This window comes from Babylonia areolata, chromosome 13 (assembly GCF_041734735.1).
Source record: "Babylonia areolata isolate BAREFJ2019XMU chromosome 13, ASM4173473v1, whole genome shotgun sequence".
In the NCBI taxonomy this organism is placed as follows: Eukaryota; Metazoa; Mollusca; class Gastropoda; order Neogastropoda; family Buccinidae; genus Babylonia; species Babylonia areolata.
The window spans coordinates 1366714-1381713 of record NC_134888.1 but is presented as its reverse complement, the minus strand read 5'-3'; the positions used below and the strand labels follow the sequence as shown (position 1 = coordinate 1381713).

Below are 15000 nucleotides of genomic sequence, written 5' to 3'. Positions count from 1 at the left end.
GGCAAAATTCTGTAGAAAAATCCACTGCGAAAGGAAAAGCAAATAAAACCGCACGCAGGAAAAAATACAAAAAAAAATGGGTGGTGCTGTAGTGTAGCGACGTGCTCTTTCCTGGGGAAAGCAGCCCGAATTTCACACAGAGAAATCTGTTGTGATAAAAAGAAATACAAATACAAATACGGAAGAAATAGGCCAGGTGTTGAATTTCTGATACAGTGTTCACAAGTCGTTCAGTTTCGAGACCTCTTTCCCCTGCCTGGTGTGATGTCCTTGGGGGGAAAGGCGACTTTCGCGGCAATGATATCCACATTAACTCACTCAGTTCGGCCAGTCCTCTCTTCTCCTCTACACAGACCCCTCGGATGTCCAGTGGGTGTCTGAATGACCCAACCTTTCGCTTCCGTCGTCAGAATTGTGGTATTCTTTGTCAACATTCACCTCATCAGTGTAAGAGCCTTCCGCTTGTAATATTTTGATGATGGTAATTGGGGTGAAACGCTGTTAACGTCGTCTCTTTCGCCGTTCGTATGGAGAGGGTTAAAGAGAGGAAGGCTGTGGGCCCTACTTTCCAAGCCCTGGACACAGTATAGATGGATGTGGATTCGATTCACCGCCCCGATGGCCATGAAAGGGCAATGAGAACCTGTGGCTCTTAACGTTTGATTCTCTAGAATCCTGTCCATCTGACTGTTCTGCAACAGTTAAGTTTTGCTCCTCATTCTTCTTCTTTGCCATCATCATCATCATCTTCTTCCTCCTCCTCCTTCTTCTTCTTTGCCATCATCATCTTATTCTTACTCCTCCTCCTTCTTCTTCTTTGCCATCATCTTCTTCTTCTCCTCCTCCTTCTTCTCCTCCTCCTCCTTCTTTTCCTCCTCCTTCTTCTTCCTCCTCCTCCTCTTCTTTTCCTCCTCCTCCTCCTTCTCCTCCTTCTTCTTCCTCCTCCTCCTTCTCTCTCCTCCTTCTTCCTCCTCCTCCTTCTTCTCCTCCTTCTTCTTCCTCCTCCTCCTTCTCTCTCCTCCTTCTTCCTCCTCCTCCTTCGTCTTTTTCTTTGTCGTAGACGTCGTCGTCACCTCCATCACTCTCAGATTGTGCAGAATCATTTGACGAGAAGTGAGAAATGTCTCTGAGAGTTGCTGCACACTCTGGTTATTTCCAGAACCATCCAATGAAATTATAATTATGTCTACTTCTAACAGATGTAAAAGTATCCATAGACGACGTGTGACGGATGCAACTATGGATTGGACATCCATCTGTCTGTCTCTGTTCTTTTCTTTTCTCTTCCAGTCTGTCTCTGTCTCTCGCTTTCTGTCTCTCTCATGTAGAGGTTGAGATGGTGGATTCGGTGGTGGTGAAAAGTTGGAGTTGGGAGAGGGTGTTTATATGGCATTGTGTCTGGTAAACGATGTTCAGCCTGTCGTGGGTGGAGTGGCTTAAGAAATGAAACTTTGCGGGAGTATTGTATGACAGTCAGTCGTGTCTGACTATGACCATCAGAACAGCAGAGGAGGCAACTGCTGTCCCGACTATCTGGGCTAGAATTTGACTATAGTGGAGAGTGTCTTGCCCAAAGTACATCCCCCACTCTCTCGGCCAAGAGGGTTGTAGGACAGTCGCTGTTGGGATGATTCCCAAAGCCCAGCTCGCCCCCTAAGGCTGCAGCACTAAGAGCCAGTGCAATTTCGCCTCCTAGTTTGAAAGTCCTAGTCCTTTACGAACGTCTAAGCTGTAAATGACTTCACACTGCGATGGAGAATCTTCACTTTGATGTTGGCCCAACTGTAAGCTTATGTCAGTCTGTGATATATGCTGAAAGCGCTAGCATGGTAGGCCGAGTATAATTGTACTGTAAATCTGTAGAGGGACTTAATTAAGCGTCCGTAATCTATGTAGATATGTTGGATTTCCATGATGAAAATAGCACTGCCATTTATCCTCTTTTTGTTCTTTTGAACCTGCAAAATGGAAATAAACCTAAAAAAAAAAAAAAAACCCAAAAAAACCCACGAATGTGTTTGTGTGTTTGAGTGTATGTGTTTGAGTGTGTTTGTGTGTGTGTGTGTCTGTCTGTCTGCCTATCTATCTCTGTGTGTGTGCATCTGTTTACAAGTGTGTGTGTGTGTGTGTGTGTGTGTGTGTGTGTGTGTGTGTGTCGCTGTATAATCATGTGTGTCATCGCCTAAATGGCGGGGTAAATTAATGAGCAAAACGGTCATACACATAAAACGTTACACATGTCTGTATGAGTGTGCATGTGTGTGTGCAACGCAAACCCAACTGAATGACACAGCCGGAAACGAATGACGAGCACTCGAATAGCAACCACCAGTCGACTCTACCCAGGTAGGCAGCCTGTTGTGCAAAATGACTCCGTAGTTTGGAAAGCGCTTAGAGCTTGGTCTCCCAACTGAATATAGGCGCTACATAAGTACTCAAATCCTCATCATCGTGAGAACACGCCCTGGAATGAACACGACAGGACAAGATCATGAGGCAAGAGACTACAGTATCTGTCCCAGCAGAGAGGGGGTATCCTTTGTGCGTAGGTGTGCGGGAGCATGGTGGGGGGGGGTGGGGGGTGGAGGAAAGGGGAGGGGGATTGGATGGGAAAGAGGTGGTGGGATGACTGAGATAGGGAAAAGCAAAATAAAATAAAAAGACAGAGAGTTGAAAAGGGAGAGCAGTGGCAGAATGGACTGACTGAGAGTAAAGTAGGGCTATCAAAGACATCCCTATATTTGTAGTTATCTTTTTTTTTGTCACAACAGATTTCTCTGTGTGAAGCTCTCCCCAGGGAGAGCACGTCGATACACTGAGAGCGCCACCCTTCCAACTCACCCCCTCACCACCAACCCCCTGCTTTCACACACCCCCACCCTTCCAACTCACCCCCCTAACCCCCAAACTCCCTGCTTTCACACACACACACACACACCCTTCCAACTCAGCCCCCTAACCCCCAAACTCCCTGCTTTCACACACCCACACCCCCACCCTTCCAACTCACCCCCTCACCACCAAACCCCCTGCTTTCACACACCCACACCCACACCCCCACCCTTCCAACTCACCCCCTCACCACCAAACCCCCTGCTTTCACACCCCCACACCCACCCTTCCAACTCGCCCCCCTCACCACCAAACCCCCTGCTTTCACACACCCACCCTTCCAACTCACCCACTCACCACCAAACCCCCTGCTTTCACACACCCACACCCCCCCACCCTTCCAACTCACCCCCTCACCACCAAACCCCCTGCTTTCACACACCCACACCCCCACCCTTCCAACTCACCCCCTCACCACCAAACCCCCTGCTTTCACACACCCACACCCACACCCTTCCAACTCACCCACTCACCACCAAACCCCCTGCTTTCACACACCCACACCCCCACCCTTCCAACTCACCCCCTCACCACCAAACCCCCTGCTTTCACACACCCACACCCTTCCAACTCACCCACTCACCACCAAACCCCCTGCTTTCACACACCCACACCCCCACCCTTCCAACTCACCACCAAACCCCCTGCTTTCACACACCCACACCCACACCCCCACCCTTCCAACTCACCCACTCACCACCAAACCCCCTGCTTTCACACACCCACACCCACACCCCCACCCTTCCAACTCACCCACTCACCACCAAACCCCCTGCTTTCACACACCCACACCCCCACCCTTCCAACTCACCCACTCACCACCAAACCCCCTGCTTTCACACACCCACACCCCCACCCTTCCAACTCGCCCCCTCACCCCCAAACACCCTGCTTTCACACACACACACACACATCCACACCCTTCCAACTCACCCCCAAACCCCCTGCTTTCACACACACACACACACACACACACACACATCCACACCCTTCCAACTCACCCCCCTCACCCCCAAACTCCCTGCTTTCACACACACACACACACACACACACACATCCACACCCTTCCAACTCACCCCCAAACCCCCTGCTTTCACACACACACACACACACACACACACACACACACACACACACACACACACATCCACACCCTTCCAACTCACCCCCTCACCCCCTGCTTTCACACACACCACACATCCACACCCTTCCAACTCACCTTCTCACCCCCAAACCCCCTGCTTTCACACACACACACACACACACACACACACACACACACACACACATCCACACCCTTCCAACTCACCCCCTCACCCCCAAACCCCCATGCTTTCACACACACACACACACACACACATCCACACCCTTCCAACTCACCCCCTCACCCCCAAACCCCCATGCTTTCACACACACACACACACACATCCACACCCTTCCAACTCACCCCCTCACCCCCAAACCCCCACGCTTTCACACACACACACACACACACACACACACACACACACATCCACACCCTTCCAACTCACCCCCTCACCCCCAAACCCCCTGCTTTCACACACACACACACACACACATCCACACCCTTCCAACTCACCCCCTCACCCCCTGCTTTCACACACACACACACACACACACACATCCACACCCTTCCAACTCACCCCCTCACCCCCAAACCCCCTGCTTTCACACACACCACACACACACACACACACACACACATCCACACCCTTCCAACTCACCCCCTCACCCCCAAACCCCCATGCTTTCACACACACACACACACACACACACACACACATCCACACCCTTCCAACTCACCCCCTAACCCCCCACACCCCCATGCTTTCACACACACACACAATATTTTTTCCATACCCTGTTAATTACATCTCCACCCCCCTTCCCCCCCCCCCCCACCTCCATCTCCCTCCCACCCCAGGGCTCCCAATTTTGATTTGTTTTTCTTTCAGTCATTCATTTATAGTCTGTTCATCTCAGATGATGATATGTGACTGAAAATGAATGATATTATTAATATCATTATTATTCTTATTATTTGGATTATCATCATTTCTATCATAATGATGATGATTGTTATTATCAATTAGAAATCAACATTTCTTTATATTCGAATGAAAAAGGGGGCGGTTGAGGTATAGGGGTGGGGGGGGGGGGGGACTAAGAAAGGAAAAGAGAGAGAGCAAGAGATCAGAATGTGGAAAAGATAAAGTACAAAATGTAAACCGTGTGTGTGGGGTGGGTTGGGGGTGGGTGGTTGCGGGTGTGTGCTGATTATCTGGTTGTGGTTTTCCGCAATTTATCTTTATTCTTATCTTATCTGTCTATTATAATCAATGTGCAATACAGTAGGCTATGCTTATAATTATATTCAAAATAGTTTCTTAATTCTTTCTGTTTTTACATTAAGAATACCAGTTATTACCTGCAGTGTGTGGGTGTATGAAACGGTGTATGTGATATTTTTTACATTTGTGTCTTCGTAATATTCGTAAAAGCTGTTGATTTTTTACAGTTATGGTCCCCATGTTGTTTACTTGTCTATGTTGTGATAATGCACCTGACCAAATTTCTCCAGTTGGAGATAATAAAGTTATTCTGTCAGTGTCAGTGACTGGAGAAAGAAGAAACAACATTGGAAGGGTGTGTGTATGAGAGAGGGGACAGGGGGGGACAGGGGAAGCGAGATTAGGACCACACACAAAAAAAATTCAAAAATCAGATATTGTATGCACAACTTCTGTAGATTACTATTTTGAAAAGAGGCTGTTACTCCCATGTTCACTTATAGTCATGAAGTGGGCTTTTTCTTTTCTTTTCTTTTCTTTTTATATGCATGACCGTTTTCATCCCCACTATTAAGGCAGCCATACTCCGTTTTCGGTGGTGTGGAGCTGATGATCATTTAAATTCATTTACACTGAGTTTCAAATCACCCTTTTTTTTAATATCATGTTAATCGTTAGGAAAAAGTGGTGGGGTGCGGGGCAGGGGGGTGCAGGGATCATTGGGCTTGTTCAAATTTGTTTAAGATATCTCAGAACTTTCACTACACATTGACTGAAACAGATCTAAATTCAAAACAACTTTCACCCAGACAGCAGACTGAAAGAGGAATTTGGGGGAATATTTTATTTTTTATTTTACTTAACTGCAGAATCACAATAGCTTCACAGGAACAGAACATTTCACAAAAAACAAGCAATTTGTGTAACATATCACGCGCTGAGGTGCGACAGTGCAATATATCGTGATATGTGTTATACTATTTGACATTAACACACAATGGGGCCAGGAGATCACATGATTAACAAATAGCAAAGTGTGGTAACTCTCTCCACACACAAGGTACATAACTTCAAGCCAATGCTGCTTTCACTACCAATTCAGCTAGCACACAGGTAAATAAAAGGAACACTGGAACAAACCCAGACACTTCCCCAGATCAAATGATTAACCCCTTCACTGCTAGTACGTTTTGCTATGGCGTATGCTGAGAAAATTTTCAGAAAAACAAGAAAAACACGCCAATGATTTTAATTTGCTTATATTTCAAAAAGTACTGAAGATAAGTGCATAAAAGTATATATCAAATGAAAGGAAAATGAACCAAGATTTTGTTTTTGATACTCACATGTTCAAATAATGAGTCAATCTAACAGAAAAATTCCATAAAATGCATTAATAAAAAAAATTGGGACTGTCATTCCACCATGTAGGTGCTACAATATCAACCAGGTTATCAACCTGTCTTTCTTGTGACTGTTGTGATCAACCACACACACTGTCAAGGCTGAGCAACAGTGTCCAGGTGCATAAGACTCCAACACAGTCCACACAAAGAATGAAAAGGGTGTACTCACCCAGGATCTACCGCCAGTAAAAACGCTGTGTGGGGTACTTGCAGAAACAGTCTTCAAGACACAGTGCTGGTTTGCTGGGGCAGTCTGGGCAGTAGAACCCCACATCCTTTCTTTGTCCTTTCTTCCAGCAGACTCTGCACCTCCTTTGTGGCCAGGCCTTCTGTGGGGTAGGTGGGATGAAGTGTCGTCCACACAAGACAAACAGCGTGGTCATCTTTAGCAGTGTCTTGGTCACCAAAAATCATGGCACTAATTACATCCTTCTGAAGTCCAGGAGTGTACTGTTGTTGCCTGCTTTTTTGTAGAGGATGTGTGCATTCAGCATGGCAATTTGTAGAAAATGCACACACAGCTATTTGTACCACTTCAGGGTTTTCCTTGTGACATTGTAGGGATGCAGTTGTTGGTCATGATGGTCCATGGCACCCATGTTTTTGTTGTAATCCAGAATTGCTGGAGGCTTGTTTACTGCCTTTTGGTCTTGCTGCTGCTGGTCTTCAGCTGTAGGTTTGTGGCAGGTTGTCAACTCCAGATGGCCCAGGATGAACATCATGATCATCAGCATGCTGCATACCTGAAACACACTGCATAAAAGACTAAGTTTGTTGGGTTTGGGGTTTGGTTTTTGGTTTTTACATATAAAAAGATCATGAAATGGTACCATTTTATTTCTGATTGTTTTCAGAAGCATTGTTTTCAGAAGCTGAAATACAAACACACACATACCTACCCCACCCCCCACCCCAAACCCCCAAAACACACACACACTGAAACTGGTTCATGGTATGCCACACCCCCTTCATTCTCTCTTTCTCATACAAAACAAAATGACAACACACACACACACACACACTTCTACAAGTGTTGCATTTACAAAGTAATTTAGGCATACAGTTCTGTATATCATTCTCTGATTTCAGTTTTATAAACATCTTCCCCCCCCCCTCTCTCTCTCTCTCTCACTCACACACACACCACACACACACAACAACAATAACAACAACAACAACAAACCAATACACACTCAGGAACGAACACACAGAAAGCTGCAGGCGAGCGACACACGCTGTCATCAACAATGAGCCAGCCAGCAAGCCACGCCCCCCTGGGCTGTGATGGTCAGACACAGTACCCACGTGACTGACCCTCTCTCACTCACACACACTGATCAGTGACTGACGAAGCCACTTACCACAGCTAACACATTCAAAACACACACAATGCAGTCATATTCATTGTTACAACAAACAGAAAGCAAACAATAAACTGACAAACCTCGAAAACACCCACCTGCATCTTGAATCAGCTGAGCTTGTCTGTCTTCAGTTTCGTCAATAACTCCACCTCCCACCCCCCTGCACTGTCAAAATCAGCGTCTTCGGCATCAACTTCACGCAGTTCTGTCTCATTCTGTCCACAATCTTCATCTCTACTGTTTGCATCACGAAAGAATTCTTTCAATACAAGTGCAAGTGTTGGGGTTTGTCTGCGTTCAGCCATGGCTTTGCAAACACAACTTGAGCTTCGTACAAACTTGCAAAACTTTCGCCATAAATATGACAATCCAATGAATAATTTTAGCTTATGGAACTCAGGAGATAAAGAGCTATCAGGGGAGCTAATTTAATGGTTAGCAGACTGTATTTTCTGTAATGCGGGACTCGAAACATAGAACGTTGTAACATGACGTACGGCGCACGTCAATACAGCATTGCTGAGCGACATTTCATGACATACGCCGTACGTCAACAGCGCAGTCAAGAGGTTAACAAATAGCAAAGAGTGGTAACTCTCTCCACACACAAGGTACATAACTTCAAGCCAAAGCTGCTTACGCAACCAATTCAGCTAGCACACAGGTAAATAAAAGGAACACTGGAACAAACCCAGACACTTCCCCCCAAAAAGGAAGCGCCGGGCCTGTCCTTAAACCGATCATTTGACATGTGCACACAGCAGCAATGACAGAAGAAATGTGCAAACACAAATCAGCTTTTTTTTTTTTTTAATTCAAGACTGGAATAGCCTCTTTAACCCTGAACAAGCCACACAGAACACACGGACAATACAGAACAAACACATGGTTTGCCTCGGTGGTTTTTCAACTTGACATTAACGAACAATGAGGTCAGGAGATCAAATAATGAACAAATAGCAAAGAGTGGTAACTTTTTGTGTTATACTATTATTCACAGTATAGCTTTAAGTGCAGTATGCTGTAAGCTGGGTTTTTTTGTTTTTTGTTGAAAATATGGCACTTGTTCACCTAGTGTTGATGCAAAGAAATTGTCCATTAATATAAGAAAAGAAACCAAGCACTCATATACACTCATGAATGAAGGTGTATATTTCAGAATGGAATGTGAGTCAATATGGATAGGAGAAGGAGAGTGTGGGACGGGGAAATACAGACAGACAGAGAAAGAGACAGAAAGACAGACAGAGACAACCATTAGAGACTCAAGCCACCTGGGTCAGCTTGAAGACCCAGGCCCACAAACAGGGGACGTCACTGATGGACAGGGGAGGCACCTCCACCACCATCCCCCCTCCCTCAGACTTGCTCCATTGGAACTGGGGACCGCGGTACCCGAGCAGAGTGACAACCGTACCGCTGGAGGGTGCGGGCGCACCCAAGAGGAGCTGACCACTGGGCCATTTCAGCGCCATGGCGTAGACTGTGGTCGGGGAGTCCTTTCTGGTGGTGTACCTGTGGACAGGTACGTAATGTCTGATTCGTTTACCTGCTGTGTTACCTGTGGACAGGTGACGTCTGTTTTGTCGTACATGCATTTACACAAGACAACAAAAAAAAAACGTACAAATTTCAATTATTTACAAAATTAGCAGCAATGATAAGCTGGACAACAACAGTAAACATATCCTGGGTTTGAAAGGGGTGATAGAAATCAAACTTTAGAACATCAGGGATCTTTCCCCTCTCTGTTACGTTACCTGCGTGCACAAGCAAGAAACAAGGAGACTTTGGTTCAAACAAACTCGTTTTAATTCTGCAGTGTAGTGTGCGCCATTACAAAGAAAGGTGGGGAGAGAAAGAGTACGAGTGATTTCCCCTTACTACTCTTGACTCTGTTTGTATTTCTTTTTATCACAACAGATTTCTCTGTGTGAAATTCGGGCTGCTCTCCCCAGGGAGAGCGCGTCGCTACACTACAGCGCCACCCATTTTTTGGTATTTTTTCCTGCGTGTAGTTTTATTTGTTTTTTCTATCGAAGTGGATTTTTCTACAGATTTTTGCCAGGAACAACATTTTTGTCGCCATGGGTTCTTTTACGGGCGCTAAATGCATGCTGCACACGGGACCTCGGTTTATCGTCTCATCCGAATGACTAGCGTCCAGACCACCACTCAAGCCCATGTGTGCATACGAGTGAACGTGGGAGTCAGCCCATGAATGAAAAACATCGATAAATAACTGCATTTATCATTTATCATTCCCGTCATCTCCCCACTTCCGACAATCAATCAATCAATCACTTCTGGCAACTCAAACATCACACAGAAGAACAAACAAACTTACAAACCTTCCCCTTTCTCATACACTGACACGCGTACAAGTATTGCCTTCCACCGCTAAAAGTAATTAACTCCCTTTCTGATGGGCACAATCCCTGAACAGCGGATTTTTGGAAGGAAGTTTTCCAGGAACAACTCTTGCTGCCGTGGGTTCTTTTATGTGCATTAAATGCATACTGCGCATGGGACCTCAGATATTTTTTCCTTTCTTTTTTTAAAACTTTTTTTGGGGGGGGGAGGGGGGGCGTGAGGGAGGAGAAGGGGTGGGTGGAGGGGGGGGTCACATTTGAAAGGCTAGCACCCATACCACAACCCAAGGTCTAACTCATGGGAGGTAATAAATCCTGGTCTGAAACAAGCTTGAAAACAAACTTGATTGGAATAACTTTTTTTTTTTTTAATACAAGAAAAATCCATGAGATAAGGTTAAAATGGTTTCAGATGAAACTTAATTATTATATTCTTGTGACAAATTCTGTTTTGATGAAGATGGGAATACTCCCAGATAATGTTGTGTAATTTTTGTAAGGAAGAAAGATACAATTGTGCATTATCTATGGGAATGTAACCATGTACAACATTTCTGGACGGAGTTTGTGAGAGATTTAAAAGAAAAGTGTTTACATTGTGATAGACGTAACCTGAATGACACACTGGTGCTTTTTGGACATGACACAATGAAAACTGATGAATGTTTCTCATATTATTCTATTCTTAGTTAAATTCTACGTATACAAAGGTAGAATCAACAAAGGAAAACCAACACTGCAAATGTTCAAAAAAAGACCTCAAACAGGCATATGAAGTAGACAAGTATGCCTTTAACATAACTATGGAATATCACAAGTTTGTGGAAAAATGGGCACTTTATAAACGTTTAGTAAAAGATTAAGTTATACAATGCTACCTTGGAATTATGCCTTTAAACATGTATTGTTTTGCTGTTGTGGGCTTGTCAGTACTTAAAACTTAATTATGTGGCTTACCCTATACTTTCTAATGCACAAAAGGTATAAATTTTGTTATCTGTAAACCTTTGAATAAAAAATGTTAGGTAAAAAAAAAAAAAAAAAAAAAAAAAAAACGTGGTCCGCATCAGGGACTCGAACACTCACTTCCTAGTGGACTGCACTGCTGCTTGTCCACCTCTCCACCATGACTTATCATGATGGAAAGTGGCAGAATGGTTAAGATGCTTACCTGCCAATGCAGTAATAATAATAATAATAATAATAATAATAATGGTATTTATATAGCGCTGGATCTTGTGTAGAGACAAATCAAAGTGCTTTCGCACCAGTCATTCACACGCATGCATAACTCTAAAACTGTAGAAACTAAAGACAAGGAAGGGGCAGGGAAGGGAGGCTATTTTGGGAAGAGGTGGGTTTTAAGGCCAGACTTGAAAGAGCTGAGTGTGGAGACTTGACGAAGCAAAAGAGGAAGTTCATTTCAATCGCAAGGTCCAGAAACAGAGAAAGAACGGCGGCCAACAGTCGAGTGTTTGAATCTGGGTATGCGTAAACAGAGTGGATCTGAAGCCGATCATAGTGAGCGAGATGGAGTGTAGAGGTGAAGGCAGCCGCAGAGATAGGAAGGGGCAGTTTTGTGAATGCATCTATAACATAGAGTGCTGATCTTGTACTTTATTCGGTGTGAGACAGGGAGCCAGTGTCTCTGAGGGTGAGGGTTCTATTCCCTGCCTCACCCTTTCTCTCCCAAGTTCGACCCTCAGATTTACATTGACCAGATTTAGATTTGGAATCTCAAGTAAACACACACAGATATCGTTACAAAGCAACATGTCATTCTGAACAATTGTGCCCACTGTGCAAAGAATCAAGAGAGGATGAAGTTCACTTTATTTTAAAATGCCCTGTGTTGACTGACTTACGAATCCAATTTATTCCCCCAAAATATTATATAAATCCATGCTTGTTTCGGTTATGTTTATTAATGGCATCTAACGATGAAAACACCATACGTAGTTTTGCTATGTATGTTCATAAAGCACTGCAATTAAGAGTGACACTCATTTCTTAGATTCACTGATAGTTTGTTGTGAATGACGTTGTATTGTTTATATTACCAATTGCAATGGCACATGTAAAACTGTTATTACCCCCTATTCATATGGGGCTATGGCCTTAATTGAATAAACCATCTTGAATCTTGAATCTTGAATCCCAAGTTCGACCCGAAAATCAAACCAAGCGTCTAGTCATTGCATGTGGTTATGATAAACCGAGGTCCCCTGTGTGCAGCACGCACTTGGCGCACTGAAAAAGAACCTCTGGCAAAATGCCATAGAAGAAATCCACTTTGACAGGTGCACAGTTTCAGTTTCAGTTTCAGTAGCTCAAGGAGGCATCACTGTGTTCGGACAAATCCATATACGCTCCACCACATCTGCCAAGCAGATGCCTGACCAGCAGCGTAACCGAACGCGCTCAGTCAGGCCTTGAAAAAAAAAAAGAAATAAGAAGAAAAAAAGATATATACATAAAAAAGAACTACTTCTATTAATAATATTAAGGCGCAAAAACTTGATGAAGTTAACTATGAGCGTACAAAAAAGAAATAAATAAAATAAATAAATAAATAAATAACAATAATATAATTTAAAATAAAATAAAATAAAATAATAATTAATAAATAATAATAATAATAATAATAAATAAATGAATATATAAATAAATAAATAAATCAAATAAACGACAGGTACGCTACGCCTGGCTAGCGTGTTAGGTTACACTACTGGTCAGGTATCTGCCTGGCAGATGTGGTGCAGCGTATATGGATCTATCCGAACGCGGCGACGCCTCCTTGAGAAACTGACAAACTCGTGACCACTCACCAGACATCAGGGTTGAGGGTGTCGTTCTGCCGTCTCCATGGCGACGTCTTGTAGATGGCCTCCCCGTTCACAGCCAGCCAGCTGCCCATCTGACGCAGTCGTTCCTCGTAGATGGGAGTTATGGTCCCTTCCTTGGTGGGGCCCACGTTCAGCAGCAGGTTACCGCCACAGCTGTCGGCGTTAGACAGAGGGGCAGGAAAGATAATAATAATAATAACAACAACAACAACGATGACAACGACCAGCAGGTTACCCCACCCACCCCACCACAGCCGTCGGCATTAGACAGAGGGAAGGAAAGATAATACCAACAACTACGATGACAACGATGACAACGACCAGCAGGTTAACCCCCCACAGCTGTAGACATTAGACAGAGGGAAGGAAAGATAATACCAACAACAACGATGACAATGACAACAACAGTAATCATTATCATCATCATCATCATCATCATTGTAATTGCCACCTCAGACAGAGGGCAGGAAAGATAATGATAACATCAACAATGACAATAACAACAGTAATAATAATAATTATCATCATCACAATCATAATAATAACTGTCGGCACAGACAGAAGGCAGAAAAGAAAATGATAATGATGATGATGATGATGATAATGATAATGATAATATGAAAATGATGATGATGATGATGATTATGATGAAATGGCGATAAGATTAATCATCATCATCATCATCATCAAGATAATGGTGATAATGATGATATTGCTGATGATAATCATAATATCAATGACAATACTGATAATGATAATAATAATCAATACATTGATATAGAGCGCTTTCAAACCAGTTAAAAAAAAAAAAATCAAAAAAAATCACCACTTTACAAATAACACATCAGTCAGACACAGCACACACACACACACACCATGGGAGTAACGCCACTGAGATGGTGCAGATGATGGGGCAGCAGCAAAGAAATAAAAAGGACTAGGACATGGGTCACCTGACGACCTGGATCAGCCTGGTGAGGATGTCCTCGATGCTCAGGTAGCTGGACAGGGGGGCGTTCCTCACAAACCCCCAGGAGCTGACGTCGATGGTCAGCCCCCCTTCCCACTTGAACTTCTGCAGGGTCTCTGTGCACGCACACACACACACACACAAACACGCATGCATAGACATGCACCAACAGACATGTATGCACACACACACACACTCATGCAAGCATGCACACACACACACACACACACACACACACACATGCAGGCATGCGAGTGGAACATGTATGCATGCTTTAATCCACGAATACAACATGACATAATCAAGTAGGTAGGACCACTTAAATTTTGAAATTCAACATATCTAAAAACCAATTACACCATTGGAAAGAACATAAAAAACTAAGTTCACATGCAAATTTTCATTGCATTATACCCAGTAGTTTTTAAGAAAACAGCGTCTAAAAATGTGCAAAAATGACACGTTTTGACAGATTTAACAAATTGCTATTTTTAGACTGTCATAAAATTTTAAGATGAAGACTTACCACATTGTTCTTTGCTGTACTTGGTTCCACCAATACCTAGTTTATGCTGAATTTTTTCTGGCCTACTCAAGAACATGCTTAGAGAGAGACAGTGCCTTCAAAATAGCAAAATATTCAGTTTTGTCAAGTGTCGAATGGCCTGATTTCACAGTGATAACATGCTGACTTTTAATGCTGATATCTCAGAAAGTTTTCATGCTACAAAAACATTTCAGATATGTGCATGTTCAGAAAAGCATGTAGAATACAGTTTTTTGGAATACTTAATGCTATCAGAAATGCAAATAACAATGAAAACAGTCACAAAGTATA

At 43.8% G+C, this 15000-nt stretch overlaps 1 protein-coding gene across 1 annotated transcript in view; it reads right to left on the bottom strand.

Annotated features, from left to right (window-relative positions):
- Positions 1-7804: 7804 nt before the first annotated feature.
- Positions 7805-15000, bottom strand: part of LOC143288970 (alpha-L-fucosidase-like) — a 16567-nt gene continuing 9371 nt past the window's right edge. The window contains exons 6-8 of the mRNA XM_076597678.1: positions 14146-14278; positions 13175-13345; positions 7805-9489 (exon numbers count right to left, since the gene is read on the bottom strand). Coding sequence (XP_076453793.1) covers positions 9240-9489; positions 13175-13345; positions 14146-14278 — 554 coding nt within the window. The 3' untranslated portion in view covers positions 7805-9239. The remainder of the gene's footprint in view (positions 9490-13174; positions 13346-14145; positions 14279-15000) is intronic.